Consider the following 19,272-nt stretch of genomic DNA (forward strand, 5'->3'; position numbering starts at 1 on the left):
TGAGCGATACGTAGACGACGCATGGATGCATGTCCCCATCCTGTAGGCGCAAGTCGGTATGTGCGTGCGCACGTCGAGTATCTCTCTGCCCGTGAGCTATGGGCATACATACGCAAGGCCACCATGGCATGTATCAAAACAAGTTCCGAACCCCCTACGCTGCCCCGTCCAGGATGGGTGGTGCATCGATACCTCCATATCTTCGGCGCGGTAGGAGGGATGTATACGCTTCCGTGTCCAGCTGCCTCAAGTTGTTGTGCACCCGACCTACCGGCCTACTACTATACCTCTTCTTCCCACTTGTTCTGCACCTACCTACCTGCCTCTAGTACCGGCATGCATTCCGTACTTGGCCTCTTATTCTACTTACAGAAGTACCTATATAAGACAGTTGATACTTGACGACGCCATAGCAATGCGATGATCATCGCATGATGTTTACGTAGTCGGGGTGCCGCTATGCTCAGCCCCTAATTAATTGCATCCGTTGCCGATTGTCCTCTTCTGCAGCGGTGCACTCGGTTTCTTCCGCCCCCCTCCCGTCTGTCGAAATATGGAGTCTTGGGAGGGAGCAGGTGTCTTCGGTCCGACCATGGATAGCTCTCTCGTGGCATTTACGCGATCCCACGCAGAATTACCATCGGACCGTGGTAGGGGACGGCCATTAGCCCGAATTAAGCCTCAACCAGATGAAGGTGGGAAAAAGATGGGGTTCTCAGCCTTAAGAAGCCTTATATATGTAGAGAGAGGGATACCTCGGGCAACCGCACGCACAGCACGGCCGTCGAGGTAGCTCTCTAGTCGGGGCATCCCTGGCTGCAGGGGGAGGATCGCAATAAATAACTCTGCTAATTAACCCAGATACCATCCCTCCCCTCCGTCCCGTCTCTGGGGGACGTAATTGTGTGATTATAAGATGATTACTTAACCGCCAGGGATCTCGACGAGAGACCCGGCCTCAACCTACCTGAGCTACCGACGTCCTAAACCGCTTGTGGATGTGCCCGAGCCAGACGCGTGCGACGAAAGGCGGCTTGATGACTAAAATTACAGAGCCCACCCACCAGACTAGTCCGATCACTGCTACTCCGCTGACTTCGGCGGTACATGATCCATGTCCGCCAGGTGTCGCTCGCTGGTAGACGGTACCTGCCCTACCTACTCTCGCTCCCGGCACTTGCGAAGTGCCTCGTATATGTACTTCTCCGTACCGGCAGGAGGCATGCAGGTAGGTACTCTGGCAGAGGTCGCGAACGGACCCACCCTGGCTGTCACCGCCGCAGTTGGAAGCTCGTGAGATATTCTCAAAAGAGACACTGGGTGCAACCAACCAACAAGTTCTCCTAACGGCAATAAATTCCATCTTGCCTCCGTCGGTACCTAACCTGGCGTACTTCACGCTTACGACGGGACAGACCCTTGACCCCCGCAGAACCCGGCATCGATAGTCGGAGGCAGCGTTTGCCAGGAGGTAGGTACCTAGAGAATGTAGGTGTAGCTACGCATGCGTTCGTGATAGGGCCGCATGTAGGTAGAGATAAGCAGGCGGAGCGAGATAGATCGATTCCGTTTGCCGGCAGAGGTGATGCCCGCACCAGTCCAGAGGAGCGCCTGGACATGCCCGATCCTGTCCAACGGCTTACGGTGCTGCGAATGCGGATAGATAACCATCCCATCTTTACGAATAGGCAAATCAGAACACGCCGGCTTTTAACTAGATGACACGCAGGACGCTTACATCGCACGGACTGGGTGATATGGATAGCTACTCTGCGCCGCGCGGTCGACGGGCGTGCATGGCTTCTGTTCCCCAACACGTTGTCCCGACACGGTGTTGCAGGGCGGCGACGGGGTTTGGGATTAGGGATATGGAGCGGCTCTCGCCAGCGACTCGCCGCACCTAACAGCGAGAGATCCCAACAACGTCCTACGCCTCCGAGCCAATCCGCCCACCTCGACGGGCCAACGGGGAGGCCCAGCTAAGCAGGTTGCGTCGGCGTGTCAATATAACGGGTACCACGTTGTATGCAAGAGCCAAAGCCGCAACCCTCTGCCTCCGGGGTTATTTACAGCGCCCCAAGCCTTCAGCCCTACAAGCCTCCTAGGTCATAGGGGCCAGAGAAGCCCGGCTGCTGACGCGCCTTGTGATTGGCCCCGCAGACTCTTACCTTGACAGAAATGGATAATAATAAACCTGAGAAGCGTTCCCCTCCCCCTCCATCCCCCCCCCCTTTTTGCGTCGGAACGTTGAACATCACAACCACCGTATAAGTAACCATCGCATCGCCCATGGGGGCTTACCCGCTGCCACGGACTAAGCACGCAGGCATGCAACCCTCGCCGGGTCATCGATTATCGGGCGTTCTCGTTCCTGCGGATACCACCTTGGTTTAGCTTCGGGCCTCCGCCTTCGTTGTAGAGGTTAGCTGCTCGCTATCTCGTGGCCAGAGAGCTGCATGCGCATGCGCACCTGGAGGGCAGCAAAAGCTAAGAATAGCAATAACCGTGAAACCCTTTAGGGGATGGCGGTGGCGGTTGTTGTCTCTGTTTCTTTCTCTGCCTGGACTTATTAAGCGCCTCCGACTCGGGTGTCCTCGCTGCCGAGGCCAGCGCCAATTGCAGGCGTCTCCCCAACTGGGCTGTGCACCGGAGACGATGCGGGCACTTTTCGCACCAGTTCCCGGCGTCGATACAGGTAGGTATATCACGCAGCAGCTTCTTGAAACCCACCTTCGCTCGCATCGCCCGGTCTCTTCGGCTGCCGGGCCACTCCGAATTTCCATTTTCAGAGCCCACTTCAGGGGAATATTAGCCCCGAGCGAAACTGCGATCCTCATTCAGACACAGTTGATGAGCGGGTTCGCCCGTATACATGCGAAGCTATCGGGAGCGGCTTAAAAGAAAAGCCGCCGAGTTGAAAGTGCCCGAGGTTCGATCCTGCGATCTCTGGTCCGAGCTGCTCATACATGAACGTGAATCCTCTCTAGGCAGCGACATCTAAAACGTCCCTGGCGCTTCGACGAACTCCCCCTATTTTTCTACGGCGCGCGCCGGGGAATGGCTGCAAGCCCCGGATCCCGCGTTCCGCCAGCCCTATGGCACGCATTTCCCATCCGAGCATCGTCATATTGGCCCTATTTCGCCCTACGCTGGAGACCACCTAGCGATCCACCCGCCAAGCACCATCGACGACGTCAATCCGGTCAGCCCCAAGATATCGCGCGTGCGAAACGGCCGGGGCGGGACGGCACCGCTCGAATCTTGACGCAGAGGTACCTAGGTACGTACTGTATGCACCAATTAATCGAGGTGGTAGTGTATAAACTCCTTGTCCAGATAGGGCTACCTAGCGTGGGTGTGTCGCCGTTGACTTTGCTATCTGCCAGTAGGTAGGATAGCGGATCGCCTACCATGTCGGTATTGCATTGCATGTAGGTCACATCAACCTCGCGACCATGGATTTAGTCTGTACACCGTAAAAGAAAAGGGAAAAAGGTTGGTGCCTACATCCCGCTCGTGTTCAACCCCGCTGTGCCCCCGTTTCATACACAGGAACAGCACGTCGGCGTGGTTGGTTCTCGGGGATCCTAGGCGTTGCCCGCCGCGGACTCCGAATATGAGTTTGGCCTCACACCTGGCTTCGCGGGTAGGCCGGTCTGCATATCCCGCGTGGCCATCGTGGCATCCGTCGAAGCGGCGGTACTGATGTCCCGGGGCAAATATGACCAAGCGACGAGAAACCCATACGCCTCTGCTATCCCGAACGCAATCTCCTTCCCTACTGGTACCTTGATACCTCGTTTCAACCCCGCCACCATGCAATAAAAAAACCGGGTACTAGGGTCCTCCCCGCCCCTCCGTGATCCTCTCGTGATGGGAATGTCCGCGACAATCCGCCGCGTATCTCTAATCAGTCACGGATGAGGAAATCGTGCCAACTTAGACCCGATGCAGATCGGATGCGATCTCCGCCTCGCCGCACGATGGATGTTCTCGTCCTAGGAATATGGGAGAGGCATCTATTGCCGACTCCTTCTATTCCTGCAGTATCCGTGGCTGGGGGAAGTTTAGACGAGTTTCACGACGGATCTACCCACATGCGCAAATGATTATATATACTCCGGAGACTCTTTCGCCCGGGCTTGATAAGAACAGGGGGGGGGGGGGAGGTATGAGGCGCGAATACAAATTGGGGAGAAGTGGAAGTGGGACGATGGAGGGGAGGAGCAGGAGAACGGGAGACTGACCTTGTGCGAGGTTACATACCGTACCGCCGCCGGCAGACGACAGGACAGGCGGCCTAGGCGGCGCGCGCGGACGCAGGCACCACCTTGTCACAGTGCGGTCGGCCTCGATCTCGCCTCTAACGGCACTCGTCGTTCGATGGTGAGACATGATTCGCGAGCGGTCGCGACGTAGGTCCGAATTGGCTGCCAGCGAGGCGCTGAGACGTCCAAATATGCCGAAGATCTCGTTGCCACTTGGGTAATGCAAGATCTGTGAAGACCGGCAGGTAGTCTGGCCCAGTCAGCCTGCCTGCTAAGCCGGTCGGCCCTCAGCCAACCGGCCGCTGCCGTTCCTGGAGCCATCGATCGTAGTTCGGGGTGCGAGTAATTCTTGACAACGGACGGGAGACTTTGGTGAGGAGGAGGAGCAGAGACGGGTTCGCGGGAGGGGTGGGGAGCGGGAGAGAAACGAGGGCCGCTAGCCAAAAGCGATAAGCATCTCACCGCACCGCGCGGGGAGGTATGCTGTGTACATGGGCACGTATAAGCCGGTCTCTTGATTGGCGAAGAAGTGTCTGCCCGCTATACTGGGTACATATAGTACCTCCTCTACCACTTATGAGTATAGTACACCACCTGCTCGCTACCCACGATGTTTTCAGTGCCGACAAAAACGGATGCGAACCTAGTCTAACTGCCTCGACGCAAACGACATAACCATAGGGCTTCGCCATCCATAACTGCTTTCTATTCCTTTTTTTCAGGGGGGGGGGGAAGGGTTAGAACCAGCTCTCGACCTCCATCCTTCACAAAGGTTGTCGTTGTACCCAACTACCTTACCTAGACGTACAGACCCGCACAACCTCCGAGGGAGGCTGGCCCAAGCTTCTGTCCGCGTGGAATAAGAGGGGGAAGGCGACCGAAGGGGGCTGAGACCGACCGACTGGCCCTCTCTCGTACCCGGCCCGGCCGCCACATGCATTTGCGATTACACCTCGATCGCATGGAGGTGCCCTTACAGCCGTAGCCGGACTGCAACAAGCGAACAGTTTCGTGGGATTCACGCCACCTTGCCTATCAAAAAAATTGGATACCACCATCAGGTCTTGAGCCATCATCTCCTTGTCAACTGTCTTGATAAGAGATACCTATACCAACCTACCTACCTAACCTACCTACCTACCTACATAACCAACCCCGACCTGCCCGCCGAGAAGCAGAGAGAGACCATCGCCAATGTTCCCACATCCATACTAGACCGGAATCCTTTCTTTCAAGAGGTTGCTCTACCTGCCGTCCAAGTCCGCAGAAGCAGCAGCGGCTTTGCCCTCGGGGCGACTTACTACATAGTGCGACTCTGATTTCGTGTCAACTGCCATCTCAGGCTTAGGATTTCCAGACTTGCGGTAATTAATACCATGCCTAGACGACGCCATAGGTCGAACGGTCTTGTTCAGCGCTAACTTATTGCGTTGGGATCGTATACCTCTCCCGGTCGCGCTACACGCGCTGGCATTAGACCCTACCATCCCAGCTGCGGGACGTTGATTCCGTTAGCTTGCATGTAAGGCTAGGACTCGAGCGTCTTGGAAGCGAACGGCGCGCCCTACCTCCCACGGCCGCCGGGGTACCTGTGTAGGTATGTTGTACTGCTACGTACGAGCACGTAGGCCACTGGAACTTGGTAAAATCGCAGGGAGCGTTTCTGTCTCGCTCCCGTCTCACTGGCCGCCGGTTGGGAGAGATGGGTATGCACATATGTATGCCACATGCCAAAATTTCAGGTTGAGACACAGATGTAACCTAGGTACCTAGGTATGCTGCCTGTAGCGCCTTGCGGTGGACGAGATGCCAATACCCCAGACATTTTTATGCTACCGTCGGGTATGCAGGTATCGTAGGCTAGGAGAGGCAGACTGCTACGTATTCGCCATGGTCTTGCGTCTCGGACGGTGCCGGGAGGTGGGCAACGTTCGATGCAATTCGAAGAAATCGCCAGAGCCATGCACGGAATCGGCGTACGGGTCCCAGTAGGCTAACTGAGGGCGGACCGGGGAGGTTGGACTAGGTGGGAATCGAGCAGGTGTCGGAGGGGAAGATTGGCTGGTAATAGGGCGCTAACCAGCAGTCTTCTAGGCGGTTCCGCCAGTGGGCGACGCTCCGACGTTACTCGCTGGACGGGGAGACTCGACCGCTGAAAAGACTGAAATACCTACCTTATAGGCAAACCAATAGCGGGCACACCCCTACCGCCCACAATAAATATGCACAACTACCTGATGCGCGCGCACAGTTCGAGCTCGCCAGGTCGTACGGGTGCTTCGTTGTTCGGGTCTAGCTGCCCCCCTCCCCCCCCTTTTCCCCAACCCCGCCGTTTATGTATGTACGCATGTATGTATGGGGACGTACGCACACCCACCGGTAGCCTTAGGTGGACATATGCAGATAGCTACGTTAGGTAGCTAACCTATATGAGTCTGTCTAGGTACTTGAGGTAGTTAGTGTACTTGGGCAGGGTGCCTAGGTAGGTGCTTAACTCACCCGGTATTATTATCACGGAGGTATAGGTGATGCCTCCTCCTACACCCTACATCCACCTCTCTCCATCTTCCCCGGCGCCATACATCAATACCTGCATCCGGGCTTCACACCTACCTACCTACCTACCTCCTCAGGTATATATATCACACAGGTAGGGATATGTATACATGCCACACGCACACGCACACGCACACGCACAGGTATAGATCAGTGCGACGGCAAATTCGGCCACTCGCTCCAGGACGGGACCGCCACGCATACTCGACATATTACGTAGGGCTTGGCCCGCCATGACCTGCAGCTCCAAGCTGCACGCAACCTTGCAAGGCTGCATCGCTCTGAATCCATTCCAGCCCATCTGTCTGTCTCCTGACTCAGGGCAGCACGGCCCTTTGGGGCGACGCCACATTTTGTCTCTCGACGCCAGCTGCCCGCCCGATGTATCTCCCCGCTCCACCCACGCTTAATTGCCATCCGCACTCATATCCAGGTCCCTACCGAAACCCATAATACGAGATCCACGGCCTGAGGCGATGAGGCTGCGCCCAACTCTTGGCTAACCACGGAAGTGAGAACGGATAGTCCTCCTGCAAGGTCTATTGCCTATTGCCTATATTATGCAAGGCGGTCAACAAGAGCGGGCGCAGAGAGATGGAGAGAGAGAGAGAGCCTCAGCCGTCGCGTCCCCTCGCAACCCCGTACTTCCCTTTTCGCACTACGCGTGTTCGGTTCACACCGAGCAGCAGCAGCAGCAGCAGCAGCAGCAAAATAGTTCCCTACTAGCCCCCCTCGCTTTTTTTTCAACCCCCTTCCGGCCACCCATTCGTGACGGAGATGCTGACGACAAGTAAAACATCCCCGGCTGATTGATTCTATTGCCGGACGCTGGTCGCGTGATATGCATGGGCTCGCGGCTGTGCCCACCGGGGGGGCAACGATATTCGCTGTTACTGCATACATATGCGATGCGTGTTCATCGAGACATTCTCGTCCTACTCGTTTGTCATATCCCGCCTTTTTTTTTTCTCGTTACAGACGACACCGGCGAGGGCGGACGACGACGGCCGCGATGGCCGGGAGGCGGGTGATCCATTGGGTCTCGAGCTTAAGTGCCGACAGGCCGCGATGCAGACGAGCACCACTCGAATCGCATTCGTCGCGGTTGACGTTGCCGACAATCGAGCAATTGCTATTACGGCGCACCCGTTTCCCGTCTCCCCTTGCCCCCATCGGTAGACAGAAGCGCCTAGGCCGTCTTGAGCCATGACGGCTTTTTGCCTTTTGCCAGCGTTCACCAGCCATGCCCTGTGGGTGCTCCTGTTTTATTCTCTCCCGCAACTCTCAGGTTGCATCGGTTGGAAATAGAGGAGGGGGGAAAACCCGCCCTTCCAGAAACCGGAATTCCAACCGACCTGAGTTGGCAGTTCGATCTTTTCGACTCCCTTAGGCATCGAGTGATTGGGAGGTCCATCAGTAACCCCCCCCCCCCCGATAGGACTTTTAAAAGTACACCGAGGTGATTTATCATGTGTTGGTCGAAATGCCTAACTACCTGCCTATGTATCTATCCATTTATTCTTTCTCTTTTTATTTACTTCCTATTTCTGCTTAATTTCTCCTCCTCTTCCCTTTATCATTTAAAATTTTTTTTTCGTCTTTTCGTCTTTTTCTCCTTTTCGATTTTTATAGATACACCCAGGCTTTCGTGCCTGATTCTTGTTACTGCTCATTTCGTCATGCGTATGGTCTTTCGTGTCCGAATGAATTTCACACGACGCATGGCCCTTGCAGTAAAGTGCACACGGGGTATGGTCGTATCACGCCTACGGGATTCACTACAGGCGCTATTCCGCAGTCGGGGCGACTTGATTCTCGTTCGCCTGAAACCACTGCAAACGAGACTGGCAAGAGGAGAGGGGTCTGTCACATCGTATTTATCGAGCCCCCAAATGAGGATCCCGACTCGAATGCATCACCAATCTAGCGGGTCGGTGATTGGCAGGTAATTCTCAAGTTCTGAGAAGCCAGCGCGCCTCGTTCGAATCCAGACATGCGCATGCGTATGCGCATGTCGCCAACCGCCAGTCACCAGTGGTTACTGCGTAGTTAAAGTCCTTCACCCGCCACCGCCTGGTGCTGGCCCAGAGATGGCTGAAAGATCGGTGCCGAACGATTTGTGCCACCCAAGTGAGACACCTTTCCGCCTCGACCAAGGCCTACATAGTTGCCCGAAGAACCCCGGCCTACCGACGCCCCTCTTCAGCCTCCGGAAGGGAGAGGCGTGAGATTTTACCAGTCTGATCGCCCACGCGTCCCCGCGATGACGGGCCATTCGCCGGCTGCTGGGGCTGATCAGCCGGAGCCAAAAGTGCAGGCCGGCGCGGGTGTACGCTCTGCATCTCCAATATAACATGCTCCTGAGACCCCTTTTTCACCTGCAAAGAAACCTTATCGAGCAGCCCCCCCCCCGGTTGGATCCTCGGGTTGCTACCACGCCCTGCCAACTCATTGGCGTCGACGCACGGGGAGGGCATATCACACAATGCCATGATCGTAGCATCCGGCGCCTGTTTCCCAATGGCATCTCTCTCTTCCTCCATCCCCTCCCTCTCCGTTTCCTTCTTCTCTCCTTCTCCCGCCTCAAGGGCCCTCCTACCCTATTAAGCGTCGTTAGGTGCCATGGCACACGCACGTCCGCCGTACGCCCCCGAGGATTGGCTAGGGCTAGGGCGGGCCTCGCACCATCGACGACCGTTCGGGACAGGTGCCGCGACGACATTTGTTCGCTGGCCGGCGGCAACTTATCGTGACACTATCCACGTCTCGCCTCTGGCTGGCCGTGCCAGAGCGCCGATCTCAGGAACGGGTAGGCACTAGAAAGTGAAGTGCATATGCGATGACAACGCATCTCTCTTACTCTCGTCCGGTATTTTGCCTGGCGGATATTTCCGAGGCTTTCCCCTGCCTGCCGTCGATCCCTCTTCTTAGCCTTCTGGATTAGGCAGCTCGGGAGAGAAGCTCAGGCTGACTTTCTAGAACGCCATTCTTATCAAGCCTTACGGGAATACCTATTTGCGATTCACCCACCGCGTGACTTGCTAATTGGCGGTTGGTGGTATAGCTATCGCGTATTGGAGTTTCCAGCAGTCTAGGGAGGGGGGTCGTCCCAATCAACGGGAATCGGCCTGAGGCTGCAGTTTTATCTGTCGCCCGCATCCTGCCAGTGAGTTTCCGCAGAAGGCGATTCTCCCTTGGTCGCTAAAACGCCGGCTTCATGACGGATTCTCTTGGCCCCTGGGTTGTCTTCGAAATTCAGACTAAAATGCAACAGCGAGTTGCTACCTCCACGCTCCTTGCGGGGAAGGGTCTCGGGGGGACCTCGTTGGCTTAGGTACATAGCTTCTCGTCCCCGCCCGGCCTTCCATCATCCCACTCGCCCCCGCCGTCGTCGACTCCTCGCCGTTTCAAATGTAAACCGGGGCGATATGATGCCCTCTCAATTGCCTCGATGCGGATTTTTCGGGACTTCTCGAGCGGGTCCGACCATCCCAGAAGGCGATCTCAATAGACGGAGGCCATCTCAATCGGCAAAATAGACCGGCAATATGGAGGGGAGGGGGGGGGGGGGGGGGTGGACATGAGCGGTGTCTGCTGTTCTGACCCCCCCGGATGGGGGACCTCGCTCTCATAGGGCTGACGAAGGCTATAACGGGTTAATAGAGCTCGGTATTTGTCAGGTATGGGAGCGCCCATGCCCGGAGAGGTGCTCCCTTAGCCAGATCATGATTCAGGCGGTGCCAACGGTCCCCACCTGCACGAGTTGCTGCTCTCTATCGCTACCTGCATTTCCGCCTTCACCACAAAACAGGAATACGGCGCCGGGCCCGCCTCCTCTTCGGGGAATGGCCGTCCTGTGCTATTCGGCTACCTGGTCGCCTATCTACATGACACTGATTTGCTGCTTAGATGACACCTCGCGGCCCCATGCGCCTTATCCATTCCCGATGGGATGGGCAAGGGAAGGCTAGCTCTCGCCGAACCTCACCTAACCAAGGGAGAGGCGTGAACGGGTTGCTGACCGTGCATTTAGCATCATGCCACGCGGCCTTGCCTTGTCTTTTTCTTTTTCTCCTTCGCCCACTGCTCCCTTTCTCCGTTTCTTTCTCTCCCGCCTTTGCCTTTTTTCTTTCTTTTTTTTTTCCCGCGTGGAAAGTCTATCACTTTTCTTGCCCCTAAGCCTGTATAGTGGAGGGCGGAACCAGGAGGCCACGCGCCCGACGTCCCGATGTTACGACGTTAGGTGCCCCAGCGCTGTTCGTAGGCATCGCCTGTATTATGCTACTTCGTGTCTTGGGTAGCATAATCCATGCGCTGCGTATCTATGCACAACCTGGTAGGAACCTTGCCTACTAGGAGGCATGTACCTATAGGTGACGTAGGTAGGTACCCGGTATTCCATGGACATTACCCAAACATACCATTGGCAGCTAGTATAGGCACCCCTGCCGCCTATCTGCCGGCCGGTCTATTGTAGGTTAGGTACCTGAAGGGGAGGCAGGTCGGGTCAGGTACCTACTACTCAATCTAGTATGCGCGCATAGGTACATTTCATCGCCGACCTGCCCAGCCTCTACCGCGCTCCACTTTGGCCGTTAAAAGTTCCCCTTGTCGTCCCACTCGGCGACGAGCAAGCGGTGTCTACGGTATGTGCCATACCTACCTCATATCTCACCTACACTCCATGTGTTACGACTGTGTGAGAGCAGGAGACCCAAGGGCCGAGGCACCATGAGGATATCTGCTCTCGTCGCACGAGTTTCATCGCGGTCGGGGCGGCGCAGGGCTCCGATCCAGTTCCAACTGTCCTGCGATGTGACTCTGGAAATTTGCCGTGGTACGCCTCCTATAAGCCCAGGCCCCCTCGACTCGCGGGACGTCTAGGTGGCACGTATTGGAGGTGCTAGCCCTGATGTAGTGAACTCGTCCGCGGGTGGCGAGGACGCGTATGAGAGCTCCAGCGTGGTAAAACCGCTGGGACGTAATGTGATCATGCGAACACGCGAGCTTGTCATCTCATCTAACGGAAACGAGCGAGAAAGAATACGGCATACGAAATGCGGCGAGGCGGGTTGGCAGCACCATCCATCGAGCTTCACCCTGCCTTCATTTCCGCGCCCCAACGGCACCGAGCGACCTGCGGAAGCCCTCCGCTCTCCTCTCGTCGCACGACGACAATCCTACCCCCACCTATGTGTACTTACACGTTGACCTAGGTAGGTGTGTAGGTAGGTGTGTAGGTAGAGAGGACCTCCAGTCTAGTTGGAGCCGATACGATCGTCGATTCCACATCCGACCCCGAACGTAGGGGCAGGACAAACACGATGGGTACATGCCTACACCGATACCATGCTCGTCGTCGTATTACATAAAGGAGGAAAGGAATGGCGAGCGCATCGAGAGAGAGGCACAGAGAGAGAAAAAAAAACAATAAACCACTAAATGCTGCTACTGGTACCAACTCGAGATCGAGATGCAGGGTAGGGCAACCTGGTCTGGCGTGCCCCACTGCCGCAGCCGCAGATACCGAGGCATCTCTTCGCCGTCCGACTATCTCTCGTCCCGTCTTCTCACTGGATACCAGCAGAACGTCAGAGAGCCCGCCACCATGCATCATCCCAAGAAGCTGCGTACGGAGCTTTTGTCCCATCCGTCTAGACGACCGAGACCGGGCGGACGGACACTCGCTGGCTCCCCCTATCTCCCTCTCCCTCTCTCTCTCTGGGTCTCGTTTTTCCTTTCTCTTTACGGGCATCGGCCCCGAATAGCAAATTAACAAAAGTTCCCGCCTGCCCTGGCCCTCCCCCTACTGCTAATGCTAATAGTCATAACACAACGGCAATACCAGAGGCAGCACCCAAAGTCCCCTTCCAGTTCCTCGCCCCTTTCCCGTTTTCCCTGTCCCGCTCTCTGGTCCAGGCCCGGCGTCGTGGTATGATGGTGCGACGCTACACTTTCCTAGCTACTTGCACCCTTCCTCCTCGGTACCTACTTGTTTATGTGCCCACCCTGCTGCCCGTACGGCTTGAGTATGGGGAGTGCTCGAGGGACGAGCTGACTGGGATAGCCGGAAACATAGCGAGATGGGTTTGGCTGGTTGGGCGCGCTCGTCTGTCTAGCTAGCTAGCTGTCTTAGCTGGCGTCTTAGTCCTCTCCTACACACGCGCCTCGGACCCATACCTGACACCTCCTAACCGCCCCTATGTACAAGCACACAGGCAGGTACCTCTTATTAGCTCACCTCTCATCCGGCTCGCGGGGTTCACGGGGACCACTTCCTCGACGATTCCCCGGCGGACGGCGCGGGAAAGGGGAACGGGGGGGGGGCCCTGTCTACATCCCGACGAGTATGGAGAAATTTGCGCCGGCCAAAACTTGGGATTACAGCCTCACCTGTCGTTCGCGTCTTGTGATCACGCCCGTATGCATGCACGCGCGTTGCTTCTAACTGTGCATGGGTGGTCCCTACATCTGGTAGGCAAATAAGAAGGCGGATGGTGATTTTTTTTCTCTCTCCTCCGCCTTGTCTCATGTATATCTCATCGTCTCGGTTGACTAACACCCAGCTGCCCACCTTCCGTTTGGGCTTACCTAAGCGGTGATTATGACTTACACGCATAGGCTATTCTTGCCCTGCTTATGTACGTTCACTATGAAGGTAGATACGTGCGTAGGCAATGTATCTCCCGGTACTCGTGTGCTCCTACGTACTTGGGTACACCCTCCAGTAGGTACTGCTACCTCTCTGCCTCAGAGCAAGACAGGTGTCACAGGTACTGTAGGAGCTATACTGTACCGAACTGATCCATAGAATGTGTGGGCCTGATTACTTGTATTACATGTACAGTGGTAATGACCTACATGGAGTCCTACATAGGGAAGTACCCACTGTAGGTACTCGACGTCTAGTAATACATCGTACCTTAGTAATGTACCTCGTCCGTACAAACGGTGACCACACCGCGCCTCTTCCACCAGAAAAAAAAAACCCATTTGGTGATCTATCGTCGATCCGCCCACGTCTTTCTCATCTGCCTGCTGTTAGTAACCTACAGACGGCATGCACTCATCGCTCGTCCCCGTTCGCCCGCCTACCCATCATACGACTCTACACGTAGACGGCAGGTTGCACAATGCCGGCGGCCGGGTTCGTCGATGGGGCGATGGCTGACCAGAGGGAGGGGACTGGACGAGCGCCCTGGAACGAGATGCACCATGCGCCGTGCGCCGTGGTGCCGCCGAGGCGCCGCCCACCTCTCGTCGCTCAGAAGCTCCGTAGCACACACAGCTGCCACGCGCTTGTCCTGGACCCGATCCGTCGACCGAGCCGGTCGACTACCATCAGATTGTGGTGATCGAAATTTGCTGCCGGCCCGAAGTCACAACGGCACTCCGTCCTCTCCCAGCCCCCCCCCCCTCTTCTACTTTCCAGAGCCGAAAATTTTCACCTCACGCCCTCGTGTTATTAAGAAGAAAATCTCTTCCCTTTTATTCTTACGTTACACCGCCTACATCTACTACCTGCACCCGCGCGTGCATATCTGGCCCGGCTCTCGTGACATCGACCCTTACGGGGCATCCTTATGGCCCCGATAACTTGGATACCCCCGTGCCAACCGAGAGAGAAGAGGGAGAAAAAAAAAAGCCAATACGCGGTAGGGACATAATTTCCTCTCACCCATACGTTGATCGATCGATAGCAGCCTTCCATCCACCCACTCATCCATCCTCCTGCGGTTCCGACACCGTTAGCGTCTCCAGCTAAGGCTGTGCCTCTTCGGGGTGAGGCGAGGAGGGGCGGGGCAGCTCTTCTCTATCACAACTCCTAGGGCACGCGCGTGTAAACGTGTGAAAGAGGGGGGTGGGAGATAGGCATGGTGGCGGATGGGACGGGGATTGGGGATGGCCACGTCCACCGCCGGCAGTCAGCGACGGGCAGGCTATCTTCAGCTAAACCGCCCGGTGGATCCTGGGTAATCCAGCGGTGGGCTCTTAGTCTACGTGCACGGCTCTCTCTCTGTCTTCTTGCCTCTGTCTCCGACTGCGTCGAGAACGAATACGTGCTTAGCACGGCGCAACGCTACGCAGAATCACGTTCAGCTCTGCTATCTTACTCCCCCTTGCGGCTAGAAGGGGGTGGCGCCGATCACGTCGCCCTCCTCCGATAGGGGGGACTACCTGGCTCCTTGGGTTGGCCGGCGAGTGGCTGCCATAGTTATTGCAAATGAGTGCATGACAACTACTCCAACGAGGCAGGTACATGCCTACATACACCAGGAGGGAGGGAGGGGGTTCTAGTTGAGATGCAGGCCCGCAGCCCGTCACAGCCTGCCGGGGAGCAGGCATTCGAGCCCTTCTCAATTACGATCGGCCTTCGACCTCTTGGAGACGAAATGCCACTTGATCCGGATATGCCGTGTAGGCGTTGATCTATTCTTTGCTTGGAAGCTGCTGTCGAGGATTCATGTCGTGTCCATCTCGGTCCCGCTCTGCCCTGTGTGTTTTTATTTTTAATTTTTCTTCTTAGCCGAGGCTCTATTCTCAGGCTTGTGTCTGGCTTTGTCGTTCCACAGGGCAGACCGAAGCGGGACCCATCAGTATGGATGGAGGGATTTGCGACTGGGCGGATGGATGAGTGGATGAATGCCGTGTATAATGGCAAATTCCGCGTGCCTGTGTCGAACAGCACCACGAGGGGACGTTGGGACTTGAAACCACTAAGGCGTAAGTAAGCTGGAGGATTCGCTGGCCTGCTAATTTCGTCCACGACATGGGGAGCGGACGGGCAAGGTAAGGCCCTAGCAATGGCCATGCTCTTGTGCTCTTTCGATTCGATAGCACCCGAATCACACGGTCGAGACGAGGAATCCTTCGGCGTGTGCGCGTAACTACATCGGCGTTTCGAACGACAGAGACGGTTAACCCCGATTTGGGGATTTCGACAGGGCCGCTTTAGGCGAGAAGGAAGCCGAACAGGACTTCTCGGCATCATGGTTGTTTTCTCCTCTCGCTACTAGACGGGTGAATGGATGACATGGGCATAATAGTGCATCGCTGTCTCCTCAGCTTCGCAGACCCGGTCGCACGTAACGTGTGCCTGTAGCACATGGCACGATGGACTTGCCGAGTTCGGTGACGCATCCCGAAGCGTTTGACGTACAGGTGTTGGTACACGACGTCGTCTCTGCGCTCTGTCCTGGAGACTAGGTATAATACCCTATAGACAATGCGTCAACAGCCGTGTAACGTGAGCGTTGGAAACATCAACTTTTTACACAAGGGGCGGATGTGATCGGCCAACGTCGTTGACCAAGGTAGCAGCAATAGTTTCATCTGGGCGTGATATTAGCAAGGGCGGGTCCTTTTTCAGCCTTCCGCTGATTGTTTCTCGAAGAGCTGTCGAGGAACTAGCTGGTGAACTAGAGTTCTAGTTTTCAAGAGAGAAAGAGAGAGAGGGAGAGCGCTAGGGTGGAGCTGGCTGACGGACTTGGCTATCTGAGTCATGCTATAGCCAGAACAGCTCAGCCAACCGGGTTAGATAATCCTAGGTAATTATTGCCCTACGGGGCCTACCTGGTCACTGACAGATGGATAGACTAGAGACTAACTAACAGGTTGGGACGAAACAGGATAGGACGAGAAGGCCCCAGCAACTTCTCAGCCTTACCACAGCGTCGACGTTGGTCCCACTTTGGGGGCGGCTACAGTGCCTACTCGGAAGTGCTCGCCCTCTACCTAACTCACCTTGCTCGCCCCCCTACCCTGCCCTGGCCTGCCCTGTCCGGCCCTGTCCGGTGCTCGCTGGCTGGGCCCCTCTCCCTCCTCTTCGTCAAGCATTACATACATCCATCCTCCTCTCGCGCGCGATGGCGCTGTGGCGGAAAGTAGGGCCGCCCCCAACCTGGAGAAGTTCGCAGGACCCAGGGCTAGTACAGATCGAGCTACTACACTTGTTCATGCGTTGCGCTCGTGTATGTATTGGCTCCAACGATTTTAGTACGACTTCTAGACTCGACGTAGAAGAGGAGAGGAATGAAGGACGAGGGGCGAGGGGGAGATGGGGAGGGGTGGGAAGGGGAGGATGGGTGCTAAGGAAGCACAATGACGGGATGGGCGATGCTGCTCGCCTAGAGCGCCGGGGGGGGGGGGGGGGGGGGGTTCATTCATCGTCCATGTATCTGGAATAGGCCTATGTCTGTTCATACATGCCACAATCTCCATACACGCACACGTCGTCACGGCGGCCCCTGCCTCGGCGCGCACGTGGAGCCAAAACGTGGTCTCGGTGTGTCTTTTGTCAGATCTCCTCTCGCCTCCCCCCTTTTTCCTCCTCATCGGCGTGGCCGCTCGCTCCTGTGTACATGCAGGTATGTCACGCAGAGTAGACCAGATCAGACCAGAGTAGAACAGAACAGATCAATCTAGAGCACTGCAGAGTAGAAGATAGGAGCATCCGTCAGCATCACGTTACGGACCCTACATCGCGCAGGAAAGAGGACGGGGGCGGTAGGCGGTAGGCTGTGACCGGACTCGGATGGCGGGCTACCGAGCTGGATGGACGGCGTGCACACATATCATGATGCTGATGCGTCGACGCCGTCGCGGATCGAATCAGCTCGGCCGGCCGGCCGCCCGTCAGACATATCGAATGGGGGCGGATGGGAAAGGGGGGGGGGTGGGGGGGTGTATGGATGAAACCTCGCGACCTCGAGATGAGGAACAAGTTTATGGGATTGTAGGTTTCTCCTCGGAGCACAGCAGCATGACACGACACGACACGAACACGACGCAGCACACGACATGCACACCATGCGTTGCGGGCTACACGAGCACGAACGTTCGCGCGGCACGCCTGCATGGGAGCTGAAGCTCTGCCTGCTCCAACAGCCGTCGAGACAGGAGGACGGACACCAGCTAGCGAGAGACAAGATGGCGGGCGAGAAGGAGAAAGTAGGAAGAACGAAAAAAAAAACGAAGAAGCGGTGGCTGCTCGATTTTCTTTTAGTGGGCTGCGCCAACCGCGAGGCCATCCTTCCGAGCTGACAGGCGGACTTTTGTCTATATTTCTCTTCTTCTTCTTCTTCTTCTTCTTCTTTTCCTCCTCCTCCTCTTCATGATCGGACCGCCACTGTCATCCTAGGAACCCGGGTTCTTCGCGTCCGTTTGTCACCGTTCCCCCCCTCCTCGTCTCTCTCGCTCCCTCTCTCGTGTCTGTCTCTCTCGCTCTCTTTCGGAGGCCCGCTCCCGGCGCTGCTACCGATAATACGTAGATAGCGCTATGGGGCGCGACGCTGGGCCCCTAGCGAAGTCAAGGGATCCCGACTCGGTACGTATGCACGTTTCATTGCTAGCGGGGCGCACAGTAGCGTACGGTAGGGGGCTAGGACGGGTCGTCGACGGGGGGGCGGCGTCGGGCAAAATACATGGTGGCGAGGTACACCGGTAGGTCGTCGGTAGACATGTAGGCCACCACATGCAGAGGCATGTAGGTATACTCAGAAGGGATAAGTAGGTTAGCTACCTAGCTGTTTGCCCGTCGAGCTATACACACCGCCTTGTCATTACGTACGAGAGAGCGTTGCTACCGTAGAACCGGGACGCCCGCGAGTGGTGGGCTGGACCCGTCCCCAAGCCCCCGTGTTCGCCTCCGATCATCCCGCCATCTTCGAGGATCGAACAACGTGGGATGATGGGCGGACCTGTATGAGTAGGTTTGAGAGCGAGGGGTTTCTACGTCGAGACAAAAAAAGAACTAGGAGAGGGAGAGAATGTGGAATGGGTTCCGCACGCGGGACTCGTAGCGAGAGGAAACAAGGTCTCCCCCTGTCGTCTATATCTGAACTAATCCTTTCTGCCCACCCCCCTCTCTCTCCCCAATTCCACCTCTCCTCCCGAACCGTCGCTCTGCATCCGCATATTCTTCATGACAATTTCCCATGATATGACATGGAAACGCCTCGTGGGACGGGAGGGCTTCAGGTGAGGGGGAGGACGAGCGAGGGAAGGCCAATGCGAGATCGCAACGGAAATGAGAGAGGTCGAAAATGGATGGTTAGTCCGGTCTGAGGGGGGAGGGGACCGCCACTAATCCACCACCCCTGGCCAGCCCTGCGCGCACGCTGAGGCATACGGAGAAATACGTTATACCTACCTTGCAGCCATGTGTACTCGTCGAAGAGAGAGAAGGGCGAGAGAACTTTCGGTACAAACGTCACCCACCCGGGGCACACCCCAGGAGGCCAATGTACCGTTTGTTACTGCTCGAGCGCGGCTGCTAAGGCGTTGCGTTAACAGCCCCCGTGGGCCAAATACGGGCAATACTCTGTATCGCAGGATCGCCATCCCTGCCGACCAGAACTGCTTCCACGACGGGGCGCCGAGCGGCGGGCGGGGGATAAGGAGACGAGACGACTCTTGGCCTACTCATACTCTCTCTGTCTGTCTGTCC

At 56.4% G+C, this 19,272-nt stretch overlaps 4 protein-coding genes across 4 annotated transcripts; 2 read left to right on the top strand and 2 right to left on the bottom strand.

Annotated features, from left to right (window-relative positions):
* The first annotated feature begins 8,164 nt into the window (after nucleotides 1-8,164).
* GGS23DRAFT_539052 (uncharacterized protein) lies at nucleotides 8,165-8,976 on the top strand. Its single transcript, XM_051514795.1, has one exon. The coding sequence runs from the start codon at nucleotides 8,294-8,296 to the stop codon at nucleotides 8,771-8,773; it is 480 nt and encodes a 159-aa protein (XP_051372251.1). The 5' UTR covers nucleotides 8,165-8,293; the 3' UTR covers nucleotides 8,774-8,976.
* Nucleotides 8,977-10,671: 1,695 nt separating this feature from the next.
* Nucleotides 10,672-11,030, top strand: GGS23DRAFT_567507 (uncharacterized protein). Its single transcript, XM_051516342.1, has one exon. The coding sequence runs from the start codon at nucleotides 10,734-10,736 to the stop codon at nucleotides 11,001-11,003; it is 270 nt and encodes an 89-aa protein (XP_051372252.1). The 5' UTR covers nucleotides 10,672-10,733; the 3' UTR covers nucleotides 11,004-11,030.
* Nucleotides 11,031-15,027: 3,997 nt separating this feature from the next.
* GGS23DRAFT_539082 (uncharacterized protein) lies at nucleotides 15,028-16,234 on the bottom strand. Its single transcript, XM_051514796.1, has one exon. It carries the CDS (start codon nucleotides 15,814-15,816, stop codon nucleotides 15,064-15,066), a length of 753 nt encoding a protein of 250 aa, XP_051372253.1. The 5' UTR covers nucleotides 15,817-16,234; the 3' UTR covers nucleotides 15,028-15,063.
* A 1,090-nt stretch (nucleotides 16,235-17,324) lies between these two features.
* On the bottom strand, nucleotides 17,325-17,966 carry GGS23DRAFT_539109 (uncharacterized protein). Its single transcript, XM_051514797.1, has one exon. The coding sequence runs from the start codon at nucleotides 17,852-17,854 to the stop codon at nucleotides 17,399-17,401; it is 456 nt and encodes a 151-aa protein (XP_051372254.1). The 5' UTR covers nucleotides 17,855-17,966; the 3' UTR covers nucleotides 17,325-17,398.
* Nucleotides 17,967-19,272: the final 1,306 nt, after the last annotated feature.

The sequence above is a fragment of the Durotheca rogersii genome, assembly GCF_024521655.1.
Source record: "Durotheca rogersii strain YMJ 92031201 chromosome Unknown GGS23scaffold_9, whole genome shotgun sequence".
NCBI classification, from domain to species: domain Eukaryota; kingdom Fungi; phylum Ascomycota; class Sordariomycetes; order Xylariales; family Xylariaceae; genus Durotheca; species Durotheca rogersii.